This window comes from Rhagoletis zephyria, unplaced genomic scaffold, assembly GCF_001687245.7.
Source record: "Rhagoletis zephyria isolate East Lansing unplaced genomic scaffold, Rhagoletis_zephyria_1.1 Rzeph_scaffold_00523, whole genome shotgun sequence".
NCBI classification, from domain to species: Eukaryota; Metazoa; Arthropoda; class Insecta; order Diptera; family Tephritidae; genus Rhagoletis; species Rhagoletis zephyria.
The window spans coordinates 104135-118658 of record NW_016157607.1 but is presented as its reverse complement, the minus strand read 5'-3'; the positions used below and the strand labels follow the sequence as shown (position 1 = coordinate 118658).

General features: G+C 33.5%; 1 protein-coding gene across 1 annotated transcript; it reads left to right on the top strand.

The window, feature by feature from the left end:
• Positions 1-12446: 12446 nt before the first annotated feature.
• Positions 12447-13703, top strand: LOC108360131 (putative nuclease HARBI1). Its single transcript, XM_017612318.1, has 5 exons — positions 12447-12790; positions 12849-12952; positions 13032-13176; positions 13248-13391; positions 13453-13703. Exons 1-5 carry the CDS (start codon positions 12508-12510, stop codon positions 13701-13703), a joined length of 927 nt encoding a protein of 308 aa, XP_017467807.1. The 5' UTR covers positions 12447-12507.
• The last annotated feature ends 821 nt before the right edge of the window (positions 13704-14524 follow it).

Here is a 14524-nt window from a genome sequence, read left to right as displayed (position 1 = left end):
TTTTACTCTCACTTCAGAGAGTGATTTTGCTGTTTGACCATTTTCCAGGATTTTACACGAAATGTATTGGATCACAGCTATTATATCATCCATACATATGCATATTATACATACATATATTCACGTATGTTAATCAGTTATCAACGGTCCCAGTTAAAATGATTTCAGTATTTTTTTAAATTTTCGTCTTGCTTTTTTATCAAAATAGACTAATAAACCTATGCCTAACATCATCTACGAATATCAAAACCAGGGCATGAATCACGTATGACGACAATCGTCTGAACGATAGTGTCGAGATTGTCTTGCTTCATAAAAATCAAAAATTGTTTCATCGTTTGTGCGATATCGTCAACTAGATTCCAGTTTTGCTTCACGTAACAGCAACACAAATGCATAAATCAGTGTTTTGACAACATCGTTTTGTCAGTATCGTTTAAACGACTATCGTTTCAAAGTTACGTGATTCATGCCCAGTTGCAACAAATGAGTCCATACATATTTATGTACATACATAGGTACAAAGCCGTATGCATGTGCGGAGTTTAAATAATCGGAAGTAATAATCAATTGTAGCGCATTTCCTCTTACTATGCTTATGCCTAAATGTATGCAACCATTTGGCCAGGAAACACAGGGTGCTCCTAATGAAAATAAAAGTTTTATGCTGAAATACACATGCTAAGCCCTTCGAAACTTTGTGCTGGGATATGCGTTACAGCTTCGCATATTTTACCCCTACCGAAACCAATGATGTATACACATCAAAAACTAAATTTAGGAATATATACGAATAGAGATGCTCAAACTATAAGCTCAAAAACAATAATTGATGCGGTGTTTCGAAGATATTTTAACGCCCTTGAGTCACAAGTATATTTTATCAATCATACCGATAATTTCATGTATTAAAAGAATTAAAAATTAAAATGAGTAAAAAAATTAAATCAGCAAAATGAATAAAATTAAGTGAAATTAATGTTTAATTTCTAACCTAACCTACATTTGTATGTATGTAACTAAATCGCCTAGTAATAGCTTTACATATAAAAAGATTTTCCTAATTCTCGAGCTTAACTCCCTAATCTGTTATTAGAAAAAGAGACTAGCCATGCAAAATTATAATTAAAAATACTCAGATTAAACCGATAACTTTTTGGTGTCCAACCTAGTTTTATCGATTATACTTGCGAAGAAGAGGAGGAATGTCAAATTTTAAAGTAAACAAAAATTGACGCTAGTAAGGAAAATAGGTTTGTAAAGGTATATTTAATAAAATATTCAGTTAAAATATATTTAAATGGCATTATATGTGTTGCAGAAAAAAGTGACCACGGTGGCACAGAGAAGAAGTTTAACTTTTCCTCGAGTTGTGTGAATAACAAGCACAACCAATTTGACAGCTAACGAGCTTTGATTTAGATTATATTTATATGTAAACGTACTGTTATGCTTCGCTGTTCGCATATGTTTACACATCAAATTTCATGAGTACCTAGTACTCATGCCTTTTTTGTATAATTTTTGTCCTGAGCCAAGTTTTGAAGTGTGCAAGATATTGTGAGTTACATAAGTATGGATTTTCGGGTATATGTTCACTTCACAATGTTTCAATGCTTCCAATCCCTTGCTTCCTTCTTTTTTCATCCTGATCATTTATGTATACATTTGTCTATATCTATCTCGATTCGTTTTGGCTGTTACAAACAACCGTTATGCTGAACAAAATTAATATACCCTTGTGCACAGTGCGCTCGGTGTATAAAAAAGAACAAACGTCTGGGGAACGTCCTGCTAGAGAACAAGACGAGAAAAAAGTTTTGAAAACTTAACGTTAAGAATGAGAGGGGCGTCTGCGTGTTCGGAGGAAAAGTTTTTTCAGTGAGAACCGCGGATTTTAACTCTAAGCTAGAGGAAAGCTGGATCATTTCAACTTCCAGACCGTTTATTATTATGGTGATACTGTCCATTTATGGAACAATTTTGATTTTCTGTGAAAGAAAAGTTCGTGTCTTAATTAAGTTTATTTGCATAACTATCTTTCAGTTCTTTTTTGATTAACTTTAATATTAAAACATTTCGAAGTCATGGAACGCTATGAGATAGTTCAGAGAAGATTTGTTCCTTTTTCGTTCTCTGTAAGAAAGTTCCTTTAGAATTTTGTTCCCGTTGTTAGAAGTTTGAATTTAAGTACAGAAACTAATGTTTTAATTTACTTTTCTTGTCTGCGTCTACTCAGGCTAGTGGATAGGTTTACAAAGTCGCGTACATTCTAAACCAAAAAAATTATTTATTTAAAAAAAAATTCTCACTGAAAAAATATTTGTCCTCACCAAAAAGATTATACAGAAGCTTTATGTCGCGTTACCCGGGTGTTATCGTTTAACCGGCATCAACATATGTATATCATTAACCCTAGTACATACATATTTGCAAAGATAGGTATATATATATTTGTGCAAAATTTGTATTAAAAAAATCATTAATACGATTTTACAGTAGAATCTCAAAAAATTTAACCGAAAGGTCCCAAGGGTAATTCACGTTTTCGAACTATTAACTTTTCTTAGCGGTTTTAAAAAATTAAAAAAATATATGTAATAATAAACATAAAGTTTTTAGGAAATATCACGCTAAATTTATTTCAATGACTTAGTATTCATCACTACGAAAAATAAACTTGAATTTAATTTGCACCAGCATATTCTGGTTTGTGGAGAGTTTTCTTTTTTCTTTATTTTTGAGATTCTTGCTTTAGATCAGTGGTCGGCAGGCCATAGCTCACTGAGCACTCTCTGAGCTTATGTGTGTTTTACACATATACGAAGAGCGGTAGCTGACAACATAAACCAACTCCGTAAATACCTCTGATTTGCGATGACTTTTTCTGCTTTGATGACATTTTTTAAACTCACAAACAATACACAACTCACAAAGTCAAACGCTCATGACAAAAAGAAATTCGGGGAATATCCGCAAACAAATTGAGATGGGGCTTGTTTTTGTTGCCAAACTAATAGTTTGTTTGGAAAATGTATAAGCTCAGAACAGTTAAACGAAAAGTTAACTTTTTAGAGCGGTACGTGAACGCTGAAATTCGGTTAACCTAGCAGAGCGATTCACGGGCGAGTTAACTTTTCCGTGATTCTACTGTATTATAAATCTAATGATGCTCCCCTAGCCTTTGCATATCTGTCTATGACTTATTCTGCAGTGATTTCAAAGTCATGAAGTTTGTGCCACACTGCCAATCCGATCATCGTTTTTTGTATAATTTTTGTCCTGAGCCAAGTTTTGAAGTGTGCAAGATATTGTGAGTTACATAAGTATGGATTTTCGGGTATATGTTCACTTCACAATGTTTCAATGCTTCCAATCCCTTGCTTCCAAGCTTTTGTTGCTACTCCCAACTGCAGGGATTTAATTTGGTAACTGACACAACTTGCACGGACATAATATAACATAATCATAAACACTGTTCGGACATCCCACTCGTGAGCATCCGACGGCTCCATGGGGAAAACAGGGGTTTTCCAGCGGAAGTCTCCAGCCACCTTTAATCATTGACGTAGCGATTTATTTATGAACATGTCAAAGCAAAGCCTCAGAGAATACTGAAAGTCAGTGGGATTTAATGGGACTTCTGACTGAAAAACATTTTCTCCTTTGCCGCATCCAGTAATAATTTTTGCTTCAACTATATTGGTAATCATATTTTTTACTACCAATCTTGTTTTTGAATGAAGATTATGTTCTCTTAACATATACCGTCTATGGGAGCTGCTACACCCTCTTGTAAACTCTCATTCCGCTTTAGTTTAATAAAGTACTTTCCGATTAGCTGCCTATTCAAGAACACCCTATTTCAAAATTCCGTTCAAAAATGCCCTAACTCTGCTGCAGGATTTAACAACGCCCCATCTCAACGTATTTCCAATATATTTCCAGTTGAGATAGGGAGATTTTGAAATAAATTATGAGATAGGGCATTCTGGCAAAGTTTGTAAATGAAGTTTGAATTCCGCCAGATCGGAAAACAATTTGTTGCCACCTGCATCCGTGCTACTATTTCGGCAGCAAATCGACAGTCCAGCTTCGTTTTTTTGTTTTTACTTTCGCTTTGCTGTTGGCTTTGAAAATTCTCACAGCCACAGCAAAGTAGAAGCAAATAAAATAAAAAAAAATTAAAACACCTTCAAACGCTGACTTTTTCTTTAGATTTCGCGGAATTTTTCAAAAATGAATTAATCTCCGCTTTCCGATTTCATATTTTATTCCAAATACTGACGCGAGAAATTTCAAATTTAAGAACTAATGGCCACAAAAGGAATATGAAAACTTTCTAGTCAACGAGTATCACGTAAATAAGAGACCAAAGCAATGGAAAACTAAAAAATTAATACATACATATGTACCTACATAGTATATATGTATGTCAACCGCAAGCATGCTACTGCGTTTAATTTGCGGTTATAATAAAATTCTGTTAGACCTTTGGATATCTGGTATGTACGTATGAACTTATGTAAGCTTAATTTATTTCTCTCAAACCACGATAGCTATAAAAAAACAGCGTATTTCCCCAAAAACGAATGCGAATAATTTATTATATAATGTATTATTGTTGCCAATTAGATTTGTATGCATGTATAACATTTATCGTACTTACTTATCGCATTGTCGACTGAAAGAAAGAAAAAACATTCGAAGTTAATAAAATCAGCTTACAACAATAATGTCTACAAATAATCGTACTACATATACATTTAACTTAAAATTATATCGGAACATATTTGTACTTTAATAATTGTTAAAATACATATGTATGTATATGCAAGTAAGCACTTGCATTTGGTATAACTAAACACAAAGCTTATCGTCCACAAACATAACCACCCTTCAAAAAATTATTCCCGCACAAAATCGGCAACGTCTGCGCCATTACGCTCTTATCTACAACGCTTTGAAAATGCTACTGAAATCTATAAATTTTGTGTTTATATACTCTCACACCTTTCAACAATTAGGGGCGATGCTATCAAATTTCAATTTTTAAAGCAAGGAGAATGCGAGACATAAAATTTGCAAGTCCTTCAGATGCTCGTATTTTTTGTAGATTGCAAAAAGGCAAAGGCATCGACATTGTGTAATAAATTGACGTTGAATCTTTAAGGCTAGTACTGAGTACTGAGTTCTCAACATCGATGCTGATTTTTCCCATTCCGTAAATCAGTACGCTGATTTCCTGAGTGTAAAAAAAAATTACAAAACGGCCCCAAGCTAAAAAAAATGATTAAAAATATCTTTAACCCATTTAAGCAATTTTAATTTTATTTTTTCAACACCAAACAAAAATGTTCAACACTTTGGATAGTGAGACCAAAAGCAATGTGTGTAAAATTTTTTCTACAGATTTCTACGTTCGTTATTGATATACAGATATAAATTTTCCAGATTTCTTTGCAAATTATATTATTTCTGCTAAAAGATTACTCCTAATGTCAATTTTGAGCAATTTAGATGCAGTAATTACTGAAATATAGCGGTTATTTAGATTTTTCACAAATATGTACAGTTATATTGGAGGTAAGCGCGGTTTTTCAACATATATAGTGAATAACATACTAAAATAGTATGTACTGCAGTAAATAAAGCACAAAATAAATGTTCAGAGTGGAAAATTTTTGCAATTTTTCAAAAATGTTAATATATTTTAGAATTCTAAGAATTTTCTAGGGTTTATACACAAGTACCATGAACATAAGAATTTTTCGACAATTTGTGATGTTTCACATCTTTACGTTTTAGGATGGATTTCAGAATAAATGAAATTCCCAAAATTTTTGAAAATATTCTCATTTTACCAAAATTTCTAGAATCTCCCAGATTTCGATAGTTTTTAAAATTTTGGAAATTATCCTAAAAATAAGAAATCTCAATAAATTTAATAATTTCATAAGATTCAAAATTTTGAAATTTTTGTTATTTTCTAAACCTGCGAAAATATTCAAACTTGTTGTGACTTTCAACCATGATAAAAACATAGTAAGGTAAAACCGTTCTCTCAATTCGTCGGCCATGATTTTTTTTTTGAAGTTTGCTAAGATTTTAAAATCATATGAAATTGAGAGTAAAAGTAAGGAATTGTTCAAAGTTGTTGTGNTAAAACCGTTCTCTCAATTCGTCGGCCATGATTTTTTTTTTTAAGTTTGCTAAGATTTTAAAATCATATGAAATTGAGAGTAAAAGTAAGGAATTGTTCAAAGTTGTTGTGGTTTGAAATTGAAAATGAGAATGTGTGTGTGAGTTTGTGTGTAAAATTTTAAAATTAAAATGCTTGCAACCGTCAAGAATATGAAAAATTCCTCTCAGCGGCTATACCTTCCTATTTTTTATCATGCTTTCAACCATGATAAAAATATAGTATGGTAGAACCGCTGAGAGTCTCTTTTAAAATTCTTGACGTTTCCAAACAATTTAATTTTTAAATTTACTCACAAACTCACACACACATTTTCATTTTCAATCTCAAGCAACAACAATTTCGAACAATTTCAATTTTTTATTTTCACTTTTATATGATTCTAAAATGTTGGCAAACTTCAAAAAAAAAATCATGGCCGACAAATTGAGAGAACGGTTCTACCTTGCTATGTTTTTATCATGCTTTCAACTATGTAAAATAATACAAATTCGAAAATATAGCAATAAAAAGTAAAAATTGGAAATTATTTGAAAATTTTGAAAATTAAGTGAATTCGAAGAACTGATCGGCATTTTTCACTAGTGTGTTATAATTATGTGATACAAATATAATTTTTCAGAAAAATTACGCAGATACGGTCAATAAATGCGCAATTTTGTAAGTGCTCACGATGTTGCAGGAAAATCGCACTCACGTGTGTTCAGAGACGGGTTAACTCTTTTTTTTCTACACAAATGTGTAACATTGTTTTAAAACTGGTACTCGTTCCAAAAGGGGTATTTTTACCTTAATGATAAAAAGATAATTTTTCAATTCTCTGGGCACACGCACAACCCAGTTAATTGCACTGCTTTATTTTTAATATAGGGATCGGGGGCCAAGCAAAGATTACACCGGCGCAAAAAAAAAATAGTTTGATGTGCATTTGACCGGACCTACCTACGGTTATAGATTTCGACCCGCAGAATCCGAATTTGAAGTCAGTTTGGCCAATATACCTCCTAGATTTCGAGAAAACTTCAAAAAAACCGCTTTTATTACAGATGATATAGGAGGTCAAAGGTCAGATCTTCGAAAAATTAAAAACATTATATTTAAAAAAAAGAAATTGAACTGATTTTTAAAAAATTTGTGGCACCTGTAATATAGGTTTGTGCAAAAAAAGTTACATATATACCGCTTAAATAAGAGCAAAAAGGCGTACTACGACTATGGTTTTATTTCTTTAGTTGTTTACATACAGTAATTAAAAATAATTTTTTACCAAAGGTCCAATTTCGAACTTCGTAAGCCCATAGCTCGATTTTGGAGGCTAACTTCGAAAAACGGGGAAATTCCTTTTTTACTTATGACTCAATCACTTAAAAAAAAATTGGTTTAGTCCAATACTCAGAAAAAAGTTGATTTGGTCGTATTGTGTTATCGATATCGACAAAAACACTTATTAAACGTCGGCTTAATTATATAAGTTAAGAATAAGCTACCTTGTTTGCGCGATGACACAAGGAAATTTTGGAAAATTTAAATATTAGCTTTTATTACAGATGCTATAGGGGGTCAAAGGTCAGATCTTCGAAAAATTAAAAAACATTATATTTAAAAAAAAAATTGAACTGATTTTTGAAAAATTTGTGGCACCTGTAATATAGGTTTGTGCAAAAAAGTTATATACCGCTTAAATAAGAGCAAAAAGGCGTACTACGACTATGGTTTTATTTCTTTAGTTGTTTACATACAGTAATTAAAAATAATTTTTTACCAAAGGTCCAATTTCGAACTTCGTAAGCCCATAGTTCGATTTTGGAGGCTAACTTCGAAAAACGGGGAAATTACTTTTTTACTTATGACTCAATCTCTTAAAAAAAAATTGGTTTAGTCCAATACTCAGAAAAAAGTTGATTTGGTCGTATTGTGTTATCGATATCGACAAAAACACTTATTAAACGTCGGCTTAATTATATAAGTTAAGAATAAGCTGCATTTTTTGCGCGATGACACAACGAAATTTTGGAAAATTTAAATATTAGGATTGTGCTAAAAAATCTGATGCCGTAGATACGAAAAAACAGGTTTGTCAAACTGTAATATTGAAGAGCCTGTATTTGTTTACAGCTGTTTTGCTATACAAATCTTGGCACGAATCCAAACTATTCGTATGGCAATGTTGTATAGCTTTTTTCCTTAAATTTTATAAATATTATTATTTTTCTCAACAAGAATAAATATTTTTATCAAAATCTTGAAGCATTTGACATTTGAGCTTCGCTATAAATGCACGATCCTGTTATTGAATTAATTATTTTTCATTTACTCTAGAGAAATTATTTAACTTCTTTCTTAACATAAATGGGAAGTATCAATCAATTGCAATTTAGTATTATTTTAGTCGATTTTAGTATCTAGTTTCACTTGAATTTAGCCGTACGACCTCAAAAATTCTATTTGGAAGCGAGTTTATTAATTTTTTTAAGGTATCCATTGACAAGTTGAACCAGGCTTGAAGTATGGCTGTTTTCAGCTCCGGTATGGACATGTATTGCTTGCCGTTTGCATATACTTCCCTAGAGACGATTCCCCATACATTCTCAATAGGATTTAAGTCCGGGCTTTTTGAGGGCCAGTCCATAATGGGTATTTGCCTTGAGCTAAAGAAGTCCTTTGAATTCCGAGAAACATGTATGGGAGCATTATCCTGCTGGAATGTAAGCTCTTTATAAGCGAAATCCTCTAAAAATCCAATTAGAACATCCTCCAATAAATCAGTATACATTTTGGAGTTCATACGCGATGTTATGAAGCACAAAGTTAACTTTCCCTAGTACGAGAAAGCACCCCAAACCATAACTGAGCCACCGGCAAAGTTTCTGCTTAGCCTAATTGAGTTATCTGACCTCAAATCGTGCCAGTAATAACTCAGACCATCTGGAACGTCTAAATTAAACTTTTTTTCGTCGGAAAAGATAGCGTTTTGCCAATTTTCCTTCCAATGCATGTGTTGTTGTTTTGCGAATTCCAACCTGCAATGTTTGTGCTGTGTGGTAAGCTGCGGACTTTACATGGTTTTTTCCACTTAATGTTCTGATTTGATTTTAAAATTTGTTGAACACGCCGTTTTTCAATTGCTAAATCGAGTTCACTAACAATTTGAGATGTACACAGTCTACTTTTTGCGGCCTTTTCTTTCATTTGGTTGATTTGCCTACGACTAACTTTTTGATTGCGTTTACTTTTCTTTGAACAGAGGGCATACATTTTGCCCACTCGCAAGGAATTCCTTACCACATGGTCAGAACGATTGATTTGACGAGAAATTTCTCGTATTGATATATTATTTTCATAGAGACACGGAATTTTTGCTTTTTCTTCACTAGTGAGGAATTTGCCTTTTGCCATAGTGATTTCTAACAAAGAAACTAAAAATTCGTTAATCGCTTACAAGTAATAAAAAGAGAAATTTACTTGCAAGTTTAAATTTCCCTCCAAAGTTACTTCCGCAAATGACTGCGCCTAAAGAGCGAAATACACCACACAAGCGGCTTGTCAAACATTCTTCAAACCTACTTTTCCCATTTCGCCATACACCATGCAAACATGACTCGTTCAAGCAAAGAATTTTAGTTTTCTTCCAGTTCGCAATGCTAAATATTGTGGTTTTCTTTCATTTTCCTCTCTTACGTCCTTACTCGGTGAAAATTTCGTTGCGAATGAGGCGATTTTGCTATACACAACGCAAGCGGTTTGATCAAACATCAACATGGCGGCCAGAAAATCAAAAAAATTTGATTTTTGCTCAAATTTCCCTCAAGCGGTTTGTCAAACCTTCAAACACCCCCATACACAGCACAAATGGCTTGAAGCAAAGGGAAATTTCGCTTGGTTTGTCAAACCGCTTGTGTGGTGTATTTCGCTCTTAAGTAAACTTCGTACTTTAAAGGTACGTTGTTTGAAAAAATTTGTCTTAAGTGCCGTTATTCAATCCCGTTATGTAAGACAGTACACCCACTGAGCTGGAAATACACTACGTCACACTTGGCAAACTAAACAGTGACCAGTTGTTTTAAATATAATTGTGAATGCACATACATGTGCATGCGTCTAATATGGTAGACAGACGGAGAAAATTAATTTGAATTAATAAGCATAAATGCAAATTAAAATTTTACCCTTACAGACGGCAGTAATGCGAATAAACCAGCCGCAAGGTCGTGGGTTCGAGTCCCAGTATACTTTTTTTTATTTCTTTTTCATTCTTTTTTTTATAAGTTCTATATTTTTTTTACGATACTTTCAGTTAGTTGTTGTTGAATTATTAACAAAATTCATTTCTAAAAATTAAAATTAACTAATAGTAAACTAAGAAATGTGATATAAAATAAATCAAATGAAAATAAAATAAAGTAAAATTAAATATATAGATAAAATAAAATAAAAAAATATAAAATAAATAATAAAAACAAAAAACGTTTCGAATCGCTCCAACCGAGTATCGAACCTAGCAGCTACAGACCTGTAGCTCGCAACTCTCACCACTCGGCTAGGGCGCACGCGAACTCGACTGCTTCGTTTGCTTACTTGTACAAAAGACAACAACTGGCCGTTTTTACCAATGTTGTCATCGAAAATTCCCCGGATCCGAGTTAATTCCCAAAAATTTCGTGCATTTGTTCGGCTGCTTATGCGCATTTTAAAGAGGAAAATGCATGAGTGAAAGCAAATAAAGGCTGTTTATGCAAATAATCGAGCCCGTTTGTCAACCGTATAAGTAAACTACGCGCACTGTATTTACCCACTGAGGCGCGCGTCTTTCAAAATTTAACGCTTCTAGATGAAGGCCTACCCAAACAACATGATACTTCGAGTTTATCACACAGCTAAAATTTCACACTCAACTGAAATTTTACACACTTTTCCCATGAATTAAAATTTTCAAATGCATCAATTCATTATATTATATTCTGGCAATGATATTTCACGATATTCAGGGAAATTGAAATATTTTCGGATTTAAAATATCTCACTCATCATTTTTTACAGTCGAATATTATGAAAATGCATGTTTCCACAAAACTTAAAAGTCTATTGGAAAGAACCTAAAAGTCTATTGGAAAGCACGAGGAAATACTTATTTATACATATGCTTATGTATGTGTAGAAATTCATTTACAATTATGTGACAGTATTATAGGGCGTTTATGTGGAACGAGAAAGCTGCAACTAGCACATTTAGCTCTAAATGCAACTCTAAATCTATCTGAATGCAATTAAATGCTACCTCTTTTCAGCATTAAGCATCTAACTGCTAACAGCAGCTTTGTAGTCTTCGAAAAATACCACAATTCGAACAAGGCTTAATGAAAAAAGTGGTAATATTGCTTCTTTACGTTCCGGATACAGATTTTGTACTCAAAAGCAACAACAACGCTGTGATTCTGATAGAGATCTGGTTCAATTTATGATCCGTTCTGTTTGTTTTGTTTCACTGATCATATGGTAGCAAAGACAAGTGAATATAGTATATACTACGAACAGATATTCTGACAATGTTTATTTTAACTTGCTTCAAATAATTCGCCTTCATGTTAAATATTTATTTAAATGAAAATTATTTTGTTTAGATATACTTTTCCTCCATTGAGTGTTTAGTAAAACTGATATGAAAAGTTAGTGTTACCAACCCCACCAAAAATTATCAAAAAATACTAGTTTTTTACAGAGTATTTACCAGTTGCGTTTCTTTCATTGACGATTGATACATAATTTATTATTTTATGTTATTTGGATGAAAAGTATTAACGTAAACCCAGCAAAAATATCAAAAGGGTTCAAGTGCGGAATTCACGGCACGACACTGCACAGCAAAGCTAACGAACTAGGCAAAAATGTCGTGAGGTTCTACTGCAGCGTACAGATGCCAGATCGAAAAAATCAGGGGCGGGTTTCCGTAATTCGATAGTCGACACTCGTCGGCTCGATACTTCAATTCGATATCGAATGCTTGGCGAGACCATTTTGGTTTCCGTGTTTCGATATGACCACTCTCGTTTTCATATTGTAGGAATTTGTATGTAATTTGAATGAAAACAATGTACAATTGGCGTTATTTTTTGATTTTGGACGGTTTTGGAGAGGAAAACTCTTTAATTAATAGAAGAGGGATCCGAGATGCATCTAATCCCATGGAATTGCCTGAAAAGTGGTAAGTTTAATTAATATTGTAAAAACTAAGGAGCATTCAATTTCTTTTAAATTTATTTCCATTTCTAAGCTTCCAAACAAAATATCGGCTGACCAAAGAAGTATTTATGTACGTTCTCAACGAAAAAAAATTAAGGAAAGGCATGAGAACTACATATATTCCTCCAATCATGAGACTAGCAGCAACACTGGAAATTTTAGCAGGTGGCGGGTACCAGTGGCAAACGGGAGGCGCACACACAGCACCCATGGGACCAAGCACTCTGTCGAAGATCTTTCGCGACACGTTGTCATCCATGGAAGACCATTTATGTAGCCAATGGATAGTTTATGAAAAAGACTTCCAGCCGTGTAAGGAGTGGTTCAATCAAAAATACAATTTTCCTGGGGGTAAATTCGTCGAATCAATAACTAGCTTTCTAATCTTTCTAATTTTAATCCACTGCAGTTGTCGGTGCCGTCGATGGTACGCATTTGCAGTTGCTAAAACCTGTGGAAAACGAACACATATATTTTAATAGAAAAGGCAAACATAGCATTAATGCAATGCTAGTAAGTATATATATACTTTATGTATGAAATTTCCTTGGAATTGTTTATGAATTATCGTATTGGACAATCTTTAATGTAGATCTGCGACCATAAATTAATTATAAGAGCTATATGCCCAAAATTTGGGGGGGCTGCACACGACTCGTTTGTGTGGAAGGCCTCCAATGAGAGAATGGTAATGGAGCGACGATACAACAGCGGAGATACAAATTCTTGGCTATTAGGTAAAGTCGGTGAACATTTAAAATATATTCAATAGAAAAAAACATATATTAACTTGAAAATATATCTTAAGGCGATTCTGGATACCCTCTTGAACCATGGCTAATGACCCCATACCGATTACGAGAAAATGAAACTGACGCAAGTAAATGTATCTACAATGATATACATAGCAAAGCAAGGAGCGTTGTTGAAAGAAGCATTGGGGTTTATAAAGGTTAGCATATTGCAAAATTCAGTGCTTTTTATATTAGTTTTATTCACATCGTCTACTTCAGGGCGCTGGAGGATATTATCTGACGACAGAAAGCCAAGGTATAACCCAACATTGGTTGCCAAAATTGCAAACGTGTGTGCAGCTCTGCATAATGTGTGCATCAGCCGCAATGTTCAGTTTGAAAGCAATAACGAAGCTGCAACTTCACGACAAGAAAGAGGGGTAGATACCACTCCACCAGAAATAGTTAACCGAGAAGCTGAAAGAATAAGAAATCGAATAAAAGAACATTTTTCCCAAACCGCAATGTAAAAATTATATTTGTATTGATTGTTAATAAATAAATAACATAAAACATAAACATTGTACTTCACATAAGTTATAAATTCATTTATCACTTGTTTCGCGTTTCAGCAAAGCGATTTTTACTTAACTATCTCTAAATTTAATTGTAGTGCTTGAAATTTTATTTTTCAACTCAATCTTATTGTTCTCTTTTAAAAGCATTGCATTTCATTGTACTTTACATAAGTTATAAGTTATCATTTGTTTCTCGTTTTAGCGCTTCGATTTCACACGTAACTTTCTCTAAATTTAATTGTAATACTTGCAATTTCATTTTTTTGTACTGAATTTCAGATGCAACTTGCTTTTCCATTAAATGCAGCTTATTTTCTTCAATTTCATTTTTCTCCTTTAAAAGCTTTAATATTTCAGTTTGAAATTTGTCTTGGTTTTCTATTTCTGGTTCTATGATTCTTATCTTTGGATCTACACATCTCTTTTTAGGCGTTTGTGGTACTATAGGCGTTTGTTTTAGTTTAGACGTTTGTGGTGCTTTAGGTGATGGTGGTGCCTCGCTGTCGCTTGCCGTGTCGGCCCTTCTTTTTCCTCTTGGTGTATTAGTCTCACCTGCCCCTTCATTTTCATTATTACTCGAGGATTCGCTTAACATTTCTCTTAAAGAGTCACTAACGAAAGCTTCGTCCGGTTCCGGGGCAGCAGTAGAAGAGCAAGGCTCGTCTGTTTTGGTACCATATGACGCCACGCCCGGAATGCCCATTACTTGTGCGTTTATATTTGCTGCAGCAATTACACGTTCCTCCAAATTACTTAATTTAACGGCATCATAT